The sequence below is a fragment of the Geotrypetes seraphini genome, chromosome 5 (genome assembly GCF_902459505.1).
Source record: "Geotrypetes seraphini chromosome 5, aGeoSer1.1, whole genome shotgun sequence".
Taxonomy (NCBI): Eukaryota; Metazoa; Chordata; class Amphibia; order Gymnophiona; family Dermophiidae; genus Geotrypetes; species Geotrypetes seraphini.
The window spans coordinates 115,147,148-115,166,862 of record NC_047088.1 but is presented as its reverse complement, the minus strand read 5'-3'; the positions used below and the strand labels follow the sequence as shown (position 1 = coordinate 115,166,862).

Below are 19,715 nucleotides of genomic sequence, written 5' to 3'. Positions count from 1 at the left end.
CCGTGGTTCCATATCTTCTTAAGCAGTCTCTCGTGTGGTACCTTGTCGAAGGCTTTTTGGAAGTCAAGGTAAATGATGTCTATAGATTCCCCTTTATCCACCTGGTTGTTCACCCCCTCAAAGAAGTACAATAAGTTGGTGAGGCATGACCTGCCCTTGCAGAAGCCATGTTGACTCGGTTTTAGCTGCCCATTTTTTTCGGTGTGTTCACAGATGCTGTCTTTAATTAGTGCCTCCATCATCTTTCCCGGGACTGAGGTCAGGCTCACCGGCCTGTAGTTTCCTGGGTCGCCCCTTGAGCCCTTCTTGAAGATGGGCGTAACATTTGCTATTTTCCAATCCTCCGGGATCTCTCCAGTTTTTAAGGATAGGCTGTATATCTGTCGAAGTGGCTCCGCTATTTCGTTTTTTTAGTTCCTTGAGTACCCTTGGGTGAATGCCGTCCGGACCTGGCGATTTGTCGCTCTTTAGTCTGTCTATCTGCCTGAGTACATCTTCTTGGCTTACCTCTAAATTGACCAGTTTATCATCTTGGTCTCCTATTGCGATCTCCTCGGGTTCCGGAATGTTGGTTGTATTCTCCACCGTGAAGACTGACGTGAAGAACTCATTTAACCTGTCAGCTTAGTTCCACTTTGAATTGGATCGTGTTGTGGTCACTGTTCCCTAAAGGTCCCGCTACTTCCACTTCTTGGGCAGGTCCTCTCAGCCCATTGAGGATTAAATCCAGAATAGCTGGCCCTCTCGTTGGTTCTTTGACGAGCTGTTCCAAGTAGCAGTCCCCTACAGCCTCTAGGAACTCCGATTCCTTTGAACAATTGGAAACTCCATGGCTCCAGTCTATCCTTGGGTAGTTGAAATCTCCCATAATTATGGTGTTTGCGTTTTTACATTCTCGCCTCAACTCGGCTCTCAGTTCTTCATCTATTGCTTCTGTTTGCCCGGGCGGGCGGTAGTACAGCCCCATCTTTATCTCGGTTCCCTTTCTTCCTGGTATTTTAACCCATATTGATTCCATTTGGCCATTAATTGTTGGTGTGTCCACTCCGATCGATTGAATTGTATCCGTTATGTAAAGTGCTATTCCTCCTCCTTTCTGATGTGTCCTGTCTCTTCGGTAGAGCTTGTACCCTGGTAGTGCTGTGTCCCATTTGTTGTCCTCGTTCCACCATGTTTCCGTGATTGCTATAATGTCTAGGTTCTCATCTTTGGCCCTGGTTTCTAGTTCCCCCATTTTGTTCGTCAGGCTTCTTGCATTAGTGTACATACAGTTTAAGTCTCGATGGATTTGTTTTCTTGTTGGTTTCCCTTGCGATTCATTATCCTTTCCGTCCCCTTCTCATTCTGCAGACTTTTGTTTATTGTCTCTCTTGTCTTCCTCCTGTGGGGCGTGGTGTGTTTCCTCATTACGTTCATTTTCTTCTTCTTGCCCCTTATTGACTTCCCCATGTAGTAGATTCCTCCTATCTCTTTCCTGATTTGTCTGGCTCCGCCGGTATTCCGTTGCTTGTTTGACGTTGTTGGTGTCTTCCCTGCACTTTCCCCACTCAGTATCCTTTTGGGATACTGTCTTCCGAATCATCAACACCTGGTTGACTGTCGGCTTTCCCCTTCCTCTCAGTTTAAAGCTTGCTCTATTCCTTTCTTGATGTTGTTTGCTAGTAATCTAGTTCCCGCCGTGCTCAGGTGTAATCCATCTCTCCTGTAGAGCTTGTTCTTGCCCCAGAACGTTGTCCAGTTCCTCACGAAGTGAAATCCCTCTTCTTCACACCATCTCCTCAGCCAAGCATTTATTGATTGTAGTTCCGTCTGCCTCTTCACATCAGCCCTCGGTACTGGTAGGATCTCCGAGAACGCTATCCTCTGTGTCCTCATCTTCAGCTTCCTTCCCAAGATCATGAACTCGGCTGACAGGCTGAACCCTGGTGGTACCTGTTAGCCAGCCTGCATTAGTATCTTTGAAGCTTGGGGCTGCCCCCACTGTATCCTCACCTGTTGTTTAGCAGGGGTTTGAGTGCAGGCTGTTAGGCATCCTTAGGAGGCTCAGTGGTGTCTTGCAGGATGCTGGTTGTATTCGTCACCTCCACCCATCCAAGTTTCCAAGTTTATTAAAAATTTGATATACTGTCTAATCAGGCTTCAAGGCAGTGTACAATAATAATAAAAGGGGTTACATAAAACTTAAACAGTATTAGTAAAATCAGACATTACATTAAGAAAATGTTTGCGTATCCGTCGGTCTGCAGTCAGGCATGGTGTTTGACCAGCAGCCCAAAGATCATTGAACCATCGAGGCATTCCCAGCAATCTCAAAGTGAAGAGAACCATGTCCCGTCTGTATCCTTTGGCACAGGAATGCCACCAGCTTTTGCGTCATCCAAAAGTGGCTCCTTTGTTTCAAAGGTGACTAAGTGCACCTCCCTTCCCAGCGAGGGTGGTGTGGTGCTTAAGGATATGCAGGACTGCCGTGTGGTTGTGCTTCTCAGGAGACTCTTTGTAGCTCTGGGAGTCAGGGATACCTCTGGGGAGTCCTTTGTCACTCGTGCTTGTTTGTCCAGGTTGCGCATTTCAGAGAATGAGGACGTAGAGCCACCTTCTCATCTTCTCTTGTCTGGTATGGATTATGTTGCTGATGCTCTGTATGATCTTATGTGAGTCCTGGGTAAGGTGTTGGCATATTCGATTTCTGCTCGCAGAATGCTCTGGATTAGACAGTGGGTAATAATAATAATTTTAAAAAAGTGATTCTATATCTAAAGCTACCCTTGCAAGGCTCCCTTTTAAGGGGTGGTTCTTATTTGGCAAAGGCCTGGACAACCTCAGGAATTCTGTGGTGGACTGTCCTAAGACCCTGCCTGACAGCAGACTGAGAACCTTGAGAGGTTCAGGATGCTCAAATTTCGTGACTCCAAGCATTCTCGTCTGTATTCTAGTTCAATGATTCAAAGATTTTCCTAGGAATGCAAGCAGAGGTTCTCCTGCTCCAGGTGTTATCAGTCTTCTGCCTCACGTACTGCTTCCTCTTGTGACAAACCTAGCACCAGTACTAGTTTTGCCCCTATGAGGATCCGGTGCAGAAGAGCTGACAAGATTGATTCTAGGGAGCAACTTGTGGCTGACCTCTCTTGTTCATATGATCAGAGCAGGAGTAATGTGGAACAGAGGCAGGCAGACTGGCCACAGCAGCAGCCGGTCTATAAAGTAGCTAGGAAAGCCAGTGAGAGATGGGCTGCACTTAGAAAACCCAGGCAGGAAAAACCTGCAGGGGAACCAAAGCCCATCCCCCTCTACAGGCTGAAGGAGATTGGCTCTGAACTGTTCAAAAGCAGGCTGAAGCATACAGCAGGAGGAGGAGCAAGTGACCAAGGGGAGTCACTTCTGCAGCCCAAGGCAGTGCAGGAGCCGTGGAGCCAGGAATCAGAGTCAGAAGTGCCAGATTGGCCCATGCAGGAGGTGGAAGAAATCCTCCCCACCTCAGACTTCCAGATTGCTGACTGTGTGGAAGGAATGAAGGTACAAGCTATGATAGAGAGCCAGGCAGAATTCATGGACATTGAATGAAAGGAAGTGAGTAACTGTGAAGCAGTGAGTGTTTGTTTTCCATTCTTGTGCTTTCTTTCTGTGCAAGAAAAGCCTGAAGAATTTCTATGTGTTTTAGGCTATATTATTTTTGGTTTAAATACAATACTTACCTGAATGCTGACCACTGAATTTACTTAAAGTAAAGTTTGGGCTAGAGAGCCTGATAGTGGAATGAAAGGGTTTATTTTTGAGTTGTGGAAATCATACTGTGGCTACCGTTACTTGGGAGCTAATCATCTAATCTCTCACAGCTGTTTTGCCTTCCAAGAGGTAGCTGAAGAAACGCTGGACTCCTTGCAAAGCTGTGCTGTGGCTTACTGCCTAATAAGGTATCTAATATTGCCTGTAACAAGGGTTTGTTCTGAACTTTGCCTGACTGCTGAAAGTTATCTGTTTCATGCCTCTAACAAATATTGCTAGGAGGAAATTTGAATTGTGTTTGAACACCAGTATAAAGTGCATTTCTGAATCAGAGTACAAGATCTCAGGCAAAACCACCTGTATGAGATTTCTGTTTTGTTAGTTCTTTATTTTTGCAATTGACTTTGTTTTGAATGAAATGCTACAGTGACTTTACTTTGTTATACCCTTTTGACTGCTGAGGTCAGAATAAACACCTTATTCTTGCTTGAAGAACTTGGTCTGACTGGTGGTGTCTTGGAAGCCCATACTTACCCTTTCTCTCCCAGGCCTAGGCAGTCTCTTAGGGCCAACCAAAAAGTCCTGAAGATACCCCTGGTTATAGGGGACACGCCAGAGTATAAGTTTTTGTCACTGGTGAGCTCCGTCCTGAGGAGTGTTTGTGACACTCTGCAAGAAATCACAATGATGCCAGGCCGAGGGAGCCTCTGGAGGGTCAAGTGGTCAGAGTCTTTTCTTGACAATGCATCAGCGGTGGCATGTTAATCACCAGGGAGGAACCCAAAGTGCACCTCTGGCTCAGAAAGCCTACCTGCTCTTCCCTTGGGCACAGCGTTGTCTATAGGTACTCTCAGCAGCACATGTAGCGGGAGTCGACAACATACAAACAGACTTTCTCAGCTGACAAACCTTGGTTCACTTTGGCCTAATGGTAACAGCGAAGAACTCGAAAACAGGCCTATTCTTCAGTTGAAGATCCAAGCCCAGAAGCGAGGGCCTTGATGCTCTAGTACAGCCATGGCCTGCTCTATGTTTTTCCTCTCTGGCCTAGGATAGGTCGGGTCCTTTGACGGATTGCGACTCATCAGACTGGCCTCGCAGACCATGGTATGCAGATTTGATATGTCTTTGCATGGGTTGCGGGCTCTTCCAGACCTCTCTCAGGGTCCAGTCTGTAAGGAGGATCCAGTTCACTTTGCTCTTATGGCATGACTATTGAGCATAAAATATCAGAGTGCAAAGGATATTCTAATGTAGTACTTTCTACTCTTCTGAAATCTAAGAAGCCAACTACTGTATCTGCCTATGCTAATGCATGGAAGTTTTGCTATCATTGGTGCGACAAAGAAACTGGAGCTGTATTCAGCTCTGGTTTTACTGGTGCTAGCCTTTCTCCAAGCAGGCCTTGTGAGGGCCTCACCATAGCTTCCCTTCAGGTCCAAGTTGCTGGGCTCTCTTGTTTCAGAGTCTGGGGTCATAGTACTTTTCTTGTGTCTCACCCTGATGTGGCCAGATTTCTGTAAAGGTGCTCTTCGCATTAGACTACCGATCAAATCACTGTTCCTTTCGTGGGGCCTTAATGAGGTTCTGCCTGGCCTCAGCAAAGCTCTGTTTGGTCCTCTGAAAGACATTTTTCTCTTGGACCTGACACTAAAGCAGTTTTTTCTGGTCACCATTACCTCAGCGAGACATGTCTTGGGCTCCAGGCTCTATCTTGTAGAGAGCCTTTCCTGAGAATCTCAGAGATTTAGATCTCTCTCCACCCAGTTTCTTCGTTGCTACCATATATGGTGGCATTACATGTTAATCAGAAAGTGTGTTTGCCTGTTTTTCAGCCTACTGGTTCTAAGCAGCAGGACCACATCTTGAAGTGGATGTGCGCAGAGTTCTTCTGCGTTATCTAGAGGTCACGAATGAGTTTCGCCTCTTTGACCATCTATATGTGCTGACTCTTTCTTCTAAGTGGGGTGCTCCCGCTTCCAAGGCCACTGTTTCCAGATGGATCCGTAAGGCCATTTGGTCAGCTTACATACTATGCGGTAGACAGTCTCCTGTTTCTGTTAAGGCACATTCTACTAAGAGTGTGGCTCCTCATGGGCCAAGGCTAGGACGATCTCCCCTGTAGAGATTTGTAGAGCAGCTACATGGTCTACTCTGTTCACGTTTGCTAAATTTTACAGAGTGCATGTAGCGGCAAAATAGGACTCTGCTTTGTGTCCTTGATCTTGAGGATCAGCGCAGTCAGCCCGCCCGCTTGGGACTGTTTTTATACGTCCCACATGTCTAGAATGATTCACCTGTTGCACTGGAAAAAGAGATTATGTCCTTATCTTGATAATATATTTTCCAATAGATAGGTGAGCCATTCTAGAATCCTTCCCTGTCCTTCCTGCACCTGCCTACTATCTCATTCTGCTTATGTTTCTCCAAGTTTGATTCTTGGATGCTAGTTATCCTTTGGGCTTTGACATATACTATATATATGTTCAAATTACATACAGGGGTTGTTCCTCAGCTCTTTTGATGCTTCTGTTAGCTGTTTTACTATTTGATGTCCTAAGATTACTTTATTTAAGCAGAACTTGGGAAAGTTCCCATTGTTGTCCCTACTTCACGTACTGTCGATAGAGCTCTTTATACTTGGGTACTAACTACAGGTGGCAATAGAGCTCCCAGTGAAGTAGAGGAGGGACACAGAAAAAAATCCAGAATGGATTCCTTCTGCAGATGGTTTGCAGCCTTTGGGATATGACCCACATATCTAGAATGACGCACCTATCTACTGGAAAAGATATTATCAAAGTAGGGACAAAATCTCTTTTTACATGATGGTGGGCAGAGCTGGGGGGAGGAGGAAGGGGCGTATTCTGAATGAACACCTGAAGAACAGATAGCAGCACTGCACCAGAGTGTGTGTGTGTGTGTGTGTGTGTGTGTGCCTGGCACATGTGTTTGTCTTTGGTGAAGACAGTATTATTTAGTTTCTCTTTCAAAATGTGGCCTATAGTAGAGAAGTTCACTCAATTCATTCCCTACTTTTTCCTTCCACACTAAACAGTCTAATTCACTCTTTAGTGATTCAGCAATTAAACTATTGTAATTCCTTTTATGCAGGCCTCAAAAGACTTCTGCAGACTTTAAGTTCTTCAAAATACTGGTCTCCATTTAATTCATAAAACTAGAAAATATAATCACATTACCCTTCTTATGAAAAATGCTCATTGGCTTCCTATCACACATCGAACTACATATAGAATATTATTACTTCTAGTTTTCAAGGTATTGCACTTCAATGAACCCCTCATATTTAGCGTGCTCTCCATCTAGAGCCTTCAAATCACCAAACCAGAGCTAAATTGTGATTCCTACTTATTATGAACATATTTGACATTCCATTTTCTCAGTATAAAGCCCCAAACTTTGGAACTCTCTCCTGGCATTATTAAGGCTTCAGACATCTTTGGAATGGTTTAAATCTGATCTTAAAACCTTTTTATGTACTGCTGCTTACTCATGATTCTACTATACCGCTATTTTCTGGTTCATAAGAACATAAGCAGTGCCTCTGCTGGGTCAGACCAGAGGTCCATCGTGCCCAGCAGTCCGCTCTCGCGGCGGCCCAACAGGTCCAGTATCTGTGCAGTAATCCTCTATCTATACCCCTCTATCCCCTTTTCCAGTAGGTAATTGTCTAATCCTTTCTTAAACCCCATTACTGTACTCTGCCCTATCACGTCCTCTGGAAGCGCATTCCAGGTGTCCACCACACGTTGGGTAAAGAAGAACTTCCTAGCATTCGTTTTGAATCTGTCCCCTTCTATCTTTTCCGAGTGCCCTCTTGTTCTTTTATTTTTTGAAAGTTTGAAGAATCTGTCTCTCTCTACTTTCTCTATGCCCTTTATGATCTTGTAAGTTTCTATCAAATCCCCCCTAAGTCTCCTCTTCTCCAGAGAAAAGAGACCCAATTTCTCCAATCTCTCAGCGTATGAAAGGTTTTCCATACCTTTTATCAGACGTGTCGCTCTCCTCTGGACCCTCTCGAGTAACGCCATATCCTTCTTAAGGTATGGTGACCAAAATTGGACGCAGTACTCCAGATGCGGGCGCACCATCGCCCGATACAACGGCAGAATAACTTCTTTCGTTCTGGTCGCAATACCCTTCTTGATTATACCAAGCATTCTATTCGCTTTCTTAGCGGCCGCTGCACACTGTGCCATCGGCTTCATTGTTGTGTCCACCATTACCCCCAAGTCCCTTTCCTGTATACTCTCCTTCAATAATATCCCTCCCATCGTATAGTTGTACCTCAAGTTTCTTCTTCCCATATGTAATACCTTACATTTCTCAACGTTGAACTTCATCTGCCACCTCGTCGCCCATTCCCCTAGCTTGTTCAAGTCCCTTTGCAATTCTTCGCAGTCTTCTATAGTCCAAGCACCACTAAAAAGTTTGGTGTCGTCTGCAAATTTTATTATCTCACACTTTGTCCCTGTTTCTAGATCATTTATGAATATATTAAATAGCAGTGGCCCGAGCACCGAGCCCTGCGGTTCACCACTCGTGACCCTCCTCCAGTCAGAGTAGTGGCCTTTCACTCCTACCCTTTGCTTTCTACCTTCCAACCAGTTTCTGATCCATCTATGTACATCTCCTTCCACCCCATGGTTCTTCAGCTTCTGGAGTAGACGTTCATGGGGCACCTTGTCAAAGGCTTTTTGGAAATCTAGATATATGATGTCTATGGGGTCTCCTCTATCCATTTGTTTGTTAACTCCCTCGAAGAAGTGCAGTAAGTTCGTTAGGCACGATCTACCCTTGCAGAAACCATGTTGACTGGTTATCAGTAGTTCGTTCCTTTCGAAATGTTCATCGATGTTTTCTTTTATCAGAGCTTCTGCCATTTTTCCCGGAACCGAGGTCAGACTCACTGGTCTGTAATTTCCAGGGTCTCCTCTTGATCCCTTTTTAAAGATGGGCGTAACGTTGGCTATCTTCCAATCCTCCGGGATCACGCCTGTTTTTAGGGACAGGTTGCAAATTTGCTGTAGTAGTTCCGCTATCTCCTCCTTTAATTCTTTCAGAACCCTTGGATGTATTCCGTCCGGACCCGGGGATTTGTCAGGTTTTAGTTTTCCTATCTGCCTGCGTACGTCTTCAAGGCTCACTTCTATGGATGTTAATTTTTCTGTTTGACTTCCATGAAAGAATTGCTCAGGTTCCGGTATGTTTGAAAATACAGACGAAATACAGACGAAAAAAACATGTTTAGCCTTTCTGCCACTTCTTTCTCCTCTTTCACAGCTCCCTTCCTGTCTTCGTCATCCAGCGGTCCTACCTCCTCCCTAGCCGGCTCCTTCCCTTTAACATATTTAAAGAATGGTTTGAAGTTTCGTGCTTCCTTAGCTAGCCTCTCTTTGTACTCTCTTTTGGCTTTTCGAACCACACGGTGACATTCTTTTTGATTTTTCCTGTGCTCTTTCCAATTCTCCTCAGTTTTGTCCTTTTTCCACTTCCTGAATGAATTTTTCTTATTGCCTATTGCTTCCTTCACTATTTTGGTTATCCATGCCGGGTCTTTTGTTCGACTCTTTGTGCACCCCTTTCTGAACCTGGGGATATATGTATTTTGCGCCTCGCTCACCATGCCCTTGAAAAAAGACCAGGCATGTTGTACCGTTTGCCATTTTTTGGACGTGTTCCTAAGTTTCTTTCTTACCATTTCCCTCATTGCCTCGTAGTTTCCTTTCCTGAAGTTTAAAGTTGTCGCTATGGTTCTCTTCCCTTTCGATATTCCTACTTCAACCTTGAACTTGATCATATTATGATCACTGCTTCCCAACGGTCCCACTATTTCTATATCCTTTGCAGGTCCCCTTAACCCATTTAGGATTAGATCCAGAGTGGCATTTCCTCTCGTTGGTTCTCTAACAAGCTGCTCCATGAAGCAATCCTGTGTAGCTTCCAGGAATTCTGTCTCTCTAGCGCATTTTGAGCTTCCAAGACTCCAGTCTATCCCAGGGTAGTTGAAGTCTCCCATAATAACTGTGTTCCCGCTTTTGCTTTCTCGCTTCATCTCGGCTTCCATTTCTTCATCGATATCTCCGGTTTGTCCAGGTGGACGATAGTATAGGCCTATCTTTATTTCAGGCCCTTTCTTTCCTGGTATTTTAACCCATAGCGATTCTAGCTTGTTGGCCGTCTCTGCTGTGTCCATTTTTGTCGATCGTATGCTTTCTTTTATGTATAGGGCTACTCCACCTCCTTTCTGTCCTGATCTGTCCTGGCGATAGAGCTTGTACCCCGACAGTGCTGTATCCCATTTGTTTTCCTCATTCCACCATGTTTCAGAAATTCCAATGATGTCTATGTCTTCTGCATTGGCCATGGCTTCTAGTTCCCCCATTTTGTTTCTCAGGCTCCTTGCATTGGTATATATGCAATTTAGATCCTGGTGTTTTGTTGTCTTCATTTCCATTCCCTGCGCTTCAGTCTTTATTTTCTTCTCTTTTGCTACAATCTTTTTAACCTCCTCTTCTGGGTTAGTCGACTCTTGTAATTTGTCCCTTGCTTCTTCCCGGCCTTTTTTCCCCTCAGTATCTTCACAGGATACCTTCTTCCGAATCGTCGACGCTTGGTCGACTGTCGGCTTTCCCCTTCTTGTTAGTTTAAAGCCTGTTCTATTCCTCTCCTGACGTTGTTTGCTAGAAGTCTAGTTCCTGCCGTGCTCAGGTGTAGTCCATCTTTCATGTAAAGCTTGCTCTTGCCCCAGAACGTTGTCCAGTTCCTCACGAAGTGGAATCCCTCTTCCTCACACCATTTCCTCATCCACGCATTTATTGATTGTAGTTCTTCCTGCCTTTTCACATCTGCCCTAGGTACTGGTAGGATCTCTGAAAATGCTATCTTCTGGGTCCTCATCTTCAGCTTCCTTCCCAGAATCTTGAACTGTTCTATCAGCTTGCTTCTTCTATAGTCTCTCCTGCTGACATCGTTTGTCCCGATGTGGATCATTACTGCGGTCTCTTCTGTCTCCGCACTTCCTTTTAGGATATGTCAAACAGACATTATGACTTTCCCTTATGTGTTCTTCCTCCCCACTATACTATTATAATTTTGGAGTTCTACCTCACTGTCATGTTTACATTCAAATATTTTTCACAAAATCCCTCTTCATCTTACCCTGATAAGATTGTAAGCCACCTAGGTATTGTTCAATTGGTGGGGTAGTAAATCTTAATAAAACACGAAACGTGTACCTGTGTGCATACTAAATAAAGTGAAGTCTTCAAGCCTGAAGAATTTGCTCAGGTAATTAAGTTTCCTTGGGAAATTCCTTAGAACACTGTCCTAATACTGCCATATCTCTATCTCTATCCTTTCAAAAGCACCAGAGAAAGCCAAATATCTTTTTCGTTTGTTGTTTCCATTTGTGAACTTCATAATTTTATATCTGTGGTGGCCCTCATCATTATTCTGGCTTGTTATCTGCTACTCTTTGCCTTTGTACCTAAGCTCATGGGAAAACAAGCTGCCTGCTTGAAGAATAAGGCATTTCTCAATAGATGAAAAGAATGCACTTTGAAATGCCTACTTGCTTAAGGGATACCCTCAATAAAAAGTCTGACGATGGGCTGGTGGGGCATATGTCATTGACACACCTGGTCAGCAGTGTCACAAACTTGCATCAGAAGATATTTGGTGGTTCTCCTTCAGCTCATTTGGTTCCAAAGTGGCCCTGAGTTAAAAATTACTGAAGACCACTGCCATAAGCAATGGGGAGTAAAAAATGACTTGCTTAACATACCTCGTTCTCATCTCATGTTAGCCAGCATCTTTTAAGCCTCTCATAACCTTTCTAGACTTTCTCTTTTTTTTTCTATCCATTTTCTTCTGTTGACCCTTGTTTTTCTTGGACTACTGTTAACTGTTCTGTCTTATGTACTAAAAGTCTTATTTCAGTTTCCTACTGCCTCTTATTCATGAGAGCAGATATAGAGGCCAAAAGATAGCAAGAAGAGATTGCATGAGAATTGTTTGGCTGGCTGCATGTACATTAACTGGTATCTCTTTCTGCAGCAACAGAATTAACAGTACAGAAAGTATTAGAAAATGCAGGAGTCATGCAACCAGACCTGTCTTGCAGACCTCATACTTCTCATGTTCATCTGGTGGTTGATGCATGTTTTGGACAGTATTTTTGATAGTATTGGTGGCTGATTGGACATATGTTTCTGTGGGACTTGTGGTTAGATGTAGGAATTGTTCTGGATTTAAATCAAATAGAAGATTTTCTGTGATCATCTACTCAGGAAGGTTCACATGAAGGGCTGAATAGAAACTTGATGGCAGATAAAGGCCAAATGGCCCATCTAGTCTGCCCATCCGCAGTAACCATTATCTCTTTCTCTCTCCCAGGCCCTTTTGAATTCAGACACAGTCTCTGTCCTGTCCTATATAAGTAATATTCTATAGGTGGACATGCTCAGACTGGCAGCTGGATTGGTGGCATAGACAGGATGGTTTCAATTGGTCAATTCCTTTTGCTATCTAATATGTTAGTTATTAGCTTTGGAGGTACAGGGCAGATATGAGGGGAACAGGAAGAAAATAAACAAGATACTACTAGGGGCGAGGCAGTAGGAGGTTCCAGTGTGTGTGATCTGGCATGTATTTCTTTTTAGGAATACTTAATTGGTATGAGGCACATCACAGTGGCAGCCTGCGCCGAAAAGCCATGGATGAGCTCTATGATCACATCAAGGCTGATGACAGGTTCACTAAGTGCATCAGCATTGGTCCGGTAAGGCAGCTCCCATTAACTATTTCTAGTGGCTTCAAGCTGAACAGGGTATCCTGAGTATGGTCTGTATAGGAACTGGGTTCTGGCATTTGTGCATGCTGGATAGTTTGCTGAAGGGCCTAGGTCAGGCTGAAATATTCCTGGTAGATATGTTTGTGGAAGGTTTAGGGGTGAGGCAAGCTGATAGCAATGTATGCTGGGTATGTTTACCTGAAAGAGGTTGAGTCAAGGTGTCTTATTTTTATGTAGATATCTAAAACAATTAATATGCTAGTGCGCTGGTATGTGGAAGGGCCGCAATCCCCAGCTTTTCAAGAGCATGTGTCCAGAATTCCTGATTACCTCTGGTAAGTGTGAGAGGAGAGATGGAATGTTTTCATAGGGATTACCAGAATATCCAAGGATGCAGCATATACATGTGCAGGGGAAATTGGGAATGTTTGAGGAGACGCAAATCAGAATAAATTGCCAAGGGATAGGTGGTACAAGTATCCAGGTTATTAATTTCAATTTTTAAATTTCTATTGTGCTTGATCCTGAAGAGTTTAAAGTGAATTACAAACACTTAAAGCAAAGATAAATATAATATACCATATAATATTTTACAAAGTAAAAAACTCTACCCAATTCAAAAATAGTATATCAAACCCCCCTGGTTCCCTCAATAATAAAAGATCTATGAAATAAGAAGGCAGTGGTGGGGATAGACTGAATGGTGGGATTCATTAGTTTAGGTGGGTAGTAGTTTGAAATTGTTGCTATTGACTGAATTGACTGGGTGGGGAATTGGAGGTGCAGAATAGGAGTGTGGGCTTGGGAGGTGATTGGTTACTTGGAAAGATGTAGAGGGAATATTTGCCCTAGAATAGATGAATTACAGAAGAAACTCTTCATCCACACATTACTAAAGTAATTCTACAGTAATCCTGCTGTTTGGCATGTGCATTTATATGCTTAATGATTTTGTCCATTGAATTTAACAGTCTTTCTTCTGTTTTAGGCTGGGCCTTGATGGCATGAAGATGCAGGTACTGTTTGTTTCTCTCTAATCACAAACCACAGCTAGTCCCTTTCTATATCTTAATTGTGAGGAGATGTGCTCCAGACCTACAGAGTTAAATAAGTCAAAGGAAGTTCTGGGACACAAGACTAATAATACCTTGGTGATATTAGTGAGAATGTTTGTATATGATGAAAGACAATTTGGACAAGCACACTCACAGATCACGCTAATGCATTCCAAAGATTTTTATATGCTTCCTCAGTGTCACCTTTTCTGCAGAACCCAGTGGACATTATGGAGATACCTTGGTGGGTTGAGCATATGAAATTGTTCAGATCAAAATGTATTGATTCTCTTAATATAAATATGAATACCAATATCAACAACAATGCAAATTACAAAAAATTGGTATTAATGGTGATAATCTCTCCTAGAATGTCCCTGGGGGTGATAAAGAAAAAGAAAAATGTACTTCCCCAAATTGAGATTAAAGAAAACAAAATAAATAAAAGGATCAATCAGTACGGGCCCGATGCCCTCGTTTCAACCATTGGCCCCGGGCAGGTGTTTATGCAGTGACAAGCACTTAGAAATGAATCTAAATAAACCCTGCCCCGTACATCATATTATCCCTTTGATATATGTAAGTTATATAGAAAAATATAAATAATTATTGCCAAATAATTAGAAGCACTATCATCCCCAGATTGAAGCAGCAGGAGAGAAAATCACCCCAAAGAAAATCTCCCTGAAACCTCATATAAAGAAACACAAAATGTGAAAAATAAAAAATATGAGGTTTCAGGGAGATTTTCTTTGGGGTGATTTTCTCTCCTGCCACTTCAATCTGGGGATGATAGTGCTTCTAATTATTTGGCAATAATTATTTATATTTTTCTATATAACTTACATATATCAAAGGGATAATATGATGTACGGGGCAGGGTTTATTTAGATTCATTTCTAAGTGCTTGTCACTGCATAAACACCTGCCCGGGGCCAATGGTTGAAACGAGGGCACAGGGCCCGTACTGATTGATCCTTTTATTTATTTTGTTTTCTTTAATCTCAATTTGGGGAAGTACATTTTTCTTTTTCTTTATCACCCCCAGGGACATTCTAGGAGAGATTATCACCATTAATACCAATTTTTTGTAATTTGATTCTCTTAAGCCATAAAATTGAGCAAAGTACAAACTGAATGGGTTAGCACTTTCTACTAATATCCAGGCAAAAGTGGATAGCACTATACTAGAATTTCACAGTCTTAAGTAATGTGGCAACCAGTAAATATAGGAAAGTGAAGGCGTATTTTGAACAAAGGTTGAGAGCATGATCTTATTACTATACAAGCTTATAATATTTTATTGGAAGATCTTTTCCTTGTACTTAGTCTATCAAAGGACTAAAAATCCAGATGAGGAGAACTTAGTTCAGAAGGATGAAAGGTTTGACAGTTTTACCTTCTTTTTTGCCTTGAACAGAAAGGTGAGAGAACTACATACACTGTACAAATACATTAAGGTCACAAGAGCTTTCCAAGAGATTTGCTCAAACCCTTACAGCCCCTGGATAAAGAACAGACTAAGACTACTTTCTCTAAATATGGACGTTTCTTTTCTTGAAAATAGTGCTGAGAGACTGAAGATGCTTTCAGAGGAAGTCAAATTTGTTATATCTATGAACTCATTTAAAAGTAGAATAAATGAATTTCTGGAGAAGAGGCCAGTGGATGTGATGTTCTACTTAGATTTTAGATGCTTATTCTAGAAGTTGTAATTTTTTGACTAGGAAACAAAACTAGCTGCAACATTTGTTAAATTTTGCTAGATCATTATTAGAAGGCTGCCAGAGTCAATTAGGGAAACCTTGGCCGAAGCATATTGCTATGTCTCCATGTATGCTCAAAGTGAAAAACTGATGCTTTTCCAGTATTGCATTGCTGTAAAAACACTTGGTAGTGGGGATAGGCAATGAATGATGAATGTGAAACAGTTTGTATTTCTAGTCATGGAGAGGACAATTTTTTAAAGACATTCCTGCTGATAAAACAAGATTTTATGCACAGAAATGGGATCCACTCTATCTGCAGGTTAACTTATTTGCATAGGCAGACTTTAGATTTACAAAAGTATGTGTGTAGGTTTGGCTGGAAAAAGTACAGTGGTGCCTCACACAACGAACTTAATTCGTTACAGGAGCAAGTTTGTTATGCGAAAAGTTCGTTATGTGAAACGCGTTTTCCCATAACAATACATGTTAAAAAAAATAATTCGTTCTGTAGCATAAAATATGCTAAGATGACATAAAAAAAGATAAATTTTTGGTTATTATTTTTATTTAGATACATCTAAAAACATAATTGTTTTTTAAAACAACACACATTTTTTAAATTTAAAGACAGACTAAGTAGAGTCTAATTTTACAGTGAGAGAGGGCAGAGTCTCAGCGGCAAAAACTGGGACTTAACTGTTCATTTTTTTTTTTTTTTTTCTACCGTGTTTCCCCGATGATAAGGCAGGGCCATCAAATAAGACAGCCCCCCCCTTTTTAGAAAAAAATGTAAAATAAGGCACCCCCCCGCAAATAAGCCACCCACCGATACCTGCGCTTACCCGAATCGGGTGGTACGGTGGGTGACTCCGTGTGGTCCCTGGCACCCCCGACACGATCGGGGCAAGAGGGAGCTCAAGCCCTCTTGCCCCCCCGACTCCCCGACACCATAGGGGCAAGAGGGAGCTCAAGCCCTCTTGCCCCCCCGACTCCCCGACACGATCGGGGCAAGAGGGAGCTCAAGCCCTCTTGCCCCCCCGACTCCCCGACACGATCGGGGCAAGAGGGAGCTTAAGCCCTCTTGCCCCCCCGACTCCCCGACACGATCGGGGCAAGAGGGAGCTCAAGCCCTCTTGCCCCCCCGACTCCCCGACACGATCGGGGCAAAAGGGAGCTCAAGCCCTCTTGCCCCCCCGACTCCCCGCCACTGATCGGGGCAAAAGGGAGCCCAAGCCCTCTTGCCCCGCCGATTCCCCAACTCCCCGACAATATCGGGCCAGGAGGGAGCCCAAGTCCTCCTGGCCACGGCGACCCCCTAACCCCACCCTGCACTACATTACGGGCAGGAAGGATCCCAGGCCCTCCTGCCCTCGACGCAAACCCCCCTCCCCCCAACGACCGCCCCCCCCAAGAACCTCCGACCGCCCCCCCAGCCGACCCGCGACCCCCCTGGCCGACCCCCACGACACCCCCAACCCCCTTCCCCGTACCTTTCTGTAGTTGGCCAGACAGACGGGAGCCAAACCCGCCTGTCCGGCAGGCAGCCATCGACGGAATGAGGCCGGATTGGCCCATCCGTCCCAAAGCTCCGCCTACTGGTGGGGCCTAAGGCGCCTGGGCCAATCAGAATAGGCCCGGGAGCCTTAGGTCCCTCCTGGGGGCAGGGCCTGAGGCACATGGTCGGGTTGGGCCCATGTGCCTCAGGCCCCGCCCCCAGGAGGGACCTAAGGCTCCCGGGCCTATTCTGATTGGCCCAGGCGCCTTAGGCCCCACCAGTAGGCGGAGCTTTGGGACGGATGGGCCAATCCGGCCTCATTCCGTCGTTGGCTGCCTGCCGGACAGGCGGGTTTGGCTCCCGTCTGTCCGGCCAACTACAGAAAGGTACGGGGAAGGGGGTTGGGGGTGTCGGGGGGGTCGGCCAGGGGGGGCGCGGGTCGGCTGGGGGGGCGGGCGGAGGTTCTTGGGGGGGGGCGGGCGTTGGGGGGAGGGGGGGTTTGCGTCGAGGGCAGGAGGGCCTGGGATCCCTCCTGCCCGTAATGTAGTGCAGGGTGGGGTTAGGGGGTCGCCGTGGCCAGGAGGACTTGGGCTCCCTCCTGGCCCGATATTGTCGGGGAGTTGGGGAATCGGCGGGGCAAGAGGGCTTGGGCTCCCTTTTGCCCCGATCGTGTCGGGGAGTCGGGGGAGCAAGAGGGAGCCAGGCGGAGAGAGGGCAGTTAAGCGCAGTGCCTGCGCGGAAGGATGCAGCTCGGGCGACTTCGTTGTGTGAAACGAAGTTCGTTGTACGAATCAAGACATAAAGTTCGTTGTGCGCAGCGTGCGCTGTGCGAGGCGTCCGTTGTGTGAGGCACCACTGTACTTGCTTAAGAAGCAGAGTAGAGTTATATATATTTCCTTTTATGGATTCAGTTTTGAGAGGGAAATGTTTCCCTTTGAAAATTGACTTAAAATCTGTAGGTAAAAAAATATCAATGTAAACGACTGGGTGATATTCAAAAGAAAAATGTTCCTAAAGATCAATGATGCACAAACACTAATATAGGAACAATAAAGCTACTTCAAATGCCTTTTAACCTTGAGTGGTGCTCAGAATCCAAGATGGAATGTAAGAACTCGATGTGGGGACAAACCCCTGTAGAGATTCTTATGGTATCTATCATTGCACCATTGTACAGTAAAAGGTGTTTCAAAGCGCTTATTGAGAGTGCTCATAGGTTTCAATAAACCATATAAAGAAAATTAATGTCCAACTATTAAATAACTTCAAAATAGTGACTTCAAAAATAGACTTAGCTTGAAAAATACAAACAGCGTTGGTTAAGCTAGGTTCTGACGCGTTTCGCCGCCCTGGCTTCCTCAGAGAACCCGCTAGGCTGCTGGTAAAGTTCAATTCAATACGTGTCCTAAACACACAAAAACAAAACATGATGCATGTGATTGTAGTGCTAAAGATACAAATAAATTATCTAGTAAAACACAACGTTCACGGCGCTGACGGCAGGATACCTGATTCAAAGAATAATTTTTCTGTTTCCTGTGACGTAAGCGCTCAGCTGAGCGCCCGATATTTATGCAGTGGAAGAAGTGTCAATCATCTAGTGGAGAAACGCCCACCACTCCACTTCTTTGTTTAAACCAGCAGGAGACACCGTCTGCCAGTGGAATATCCAACTCTGTTCGTGTTTCCACAACCAGGCTTGGGCATTTCCCCCTCTGTTACAATGAGCCACCTCTAGAACAACGAACTGTAAATCCTGTAGCTGGTGTGGAATGGCATGCCAATGTTGAACAAGAGGGGCACTCATGTCACCCCTTCTGATTTTACTCAAATGCTCAATGATGCGTGTCTTAATACTTCTGGTGGTGTGTCCTATGTAAAGCATTTTGCATGGACAAAGGATCATATAAACGACCCCCTGCGTGTCGCAATCAGTGTGATGACGTAAAAAATACTTCTTCGGTAAACTAGGATGTTGGATGCAGGTGGTTTCCAATGCATGCACACAAGTGGTACAATGTCCACATTTAAAATGACCTTTGGATTGCGTCAATGTGCTATCTGGCTTACTGACAAAATAAGAAGTGGATATGCAATCCCGTAGATTTCTGCCTCTAGAATATGCAAACAGAGGAGGTTGTGCAAGACTTTGGTGCACCTGAAGAATGTGCCAGTGAGTGTTGATAATCTTCTTTATGGCAAATGCTTTATATGAGTAAGGGAGCGTGCAGACCATCCGGGCATCAGAATGGTCAGGAGTATGCTGTAACAGGTAAGAACGGTGGGCATATAAAGCCCGTTTGTAGGCTTTTTTTATGATACCATGAGGATATCCAGGTTCCTTAAATCGTTGCCACATGTCTCCAGAACGGATTTTATATTCTTCCTTGTTACTGCACAAACGCCTGAGTCTTAAAAATTGACCCACGGGTAAGTTGTCCCTCAGGTGACGAGGATGATAACTGTCATAGTGAAGTAAAGTGTTCCTGTCAGTCTGTTTGCGATGTATGGAAGTTTCAAAAACTCCCTTATCAAAGGTGATGCAAATGTCCAAGAAAGCTATTTGAGAATGCGAGATCCATGAGGTAAATTGTAGGTGCGGATTACATGTGTAGAGCCACTGTAAAAACTGATGAAAAGCTTCTAAGGTGTTTGTCCATATCAGGAAGACATCATCTATATAGCGTTTCCACACATAGATCTCCGAGGCATATGTGGACGTATAGACATATGTTTCTTCAAAGTCAGATACATATAGACATGCTAGAGACGGGGCCATGGTTGCCCCCATGGCAGTACCCTGAATTTGCAGAAAAAATTCTGTATCAAACATAAAATAATTTTGGTGCAACGCTATGCTGGCAATGGCTACTAAAAACTCCACTCTGTCTGTAGATAACTGAAGTGTGCATAAGTGT

At 44.2% G+C, this 19,715-nt stretch overlaps 1 protein-coding gene across 6 annotated transcripts in view; it reads left to right on the top strand.

Moving 5' to 3' along the window:
- The window catches only part of LSS (lanosterol synthase), a 375,740-nt gene that overhangs the window by 169,866 nt on the left and 186,159 nt on the right, over window positions 1-19,715 (top strand). For all 6 annotated transcript variants that reach the window (XM_033947192.1, XM_033947191.1, XM_033947187.1 and 3 more), the window contains exons 9-11: window positions 12,408-12,526; window positions 12,776-12,873; window positions 13,527-13,554. In XM_033947192.1, coding sequence (XP_033803083.1) covers window positions 12,408-12,526; window positions 12,776-12,873; window positions 13,527-13,554 — 245 coding nt within the window. The remainder of the gene's footprint in view (window positions 1-12,407; window positions 12,527-12,775; window positions 12,874-13,526; window positions 13,555-19,715) is intronic.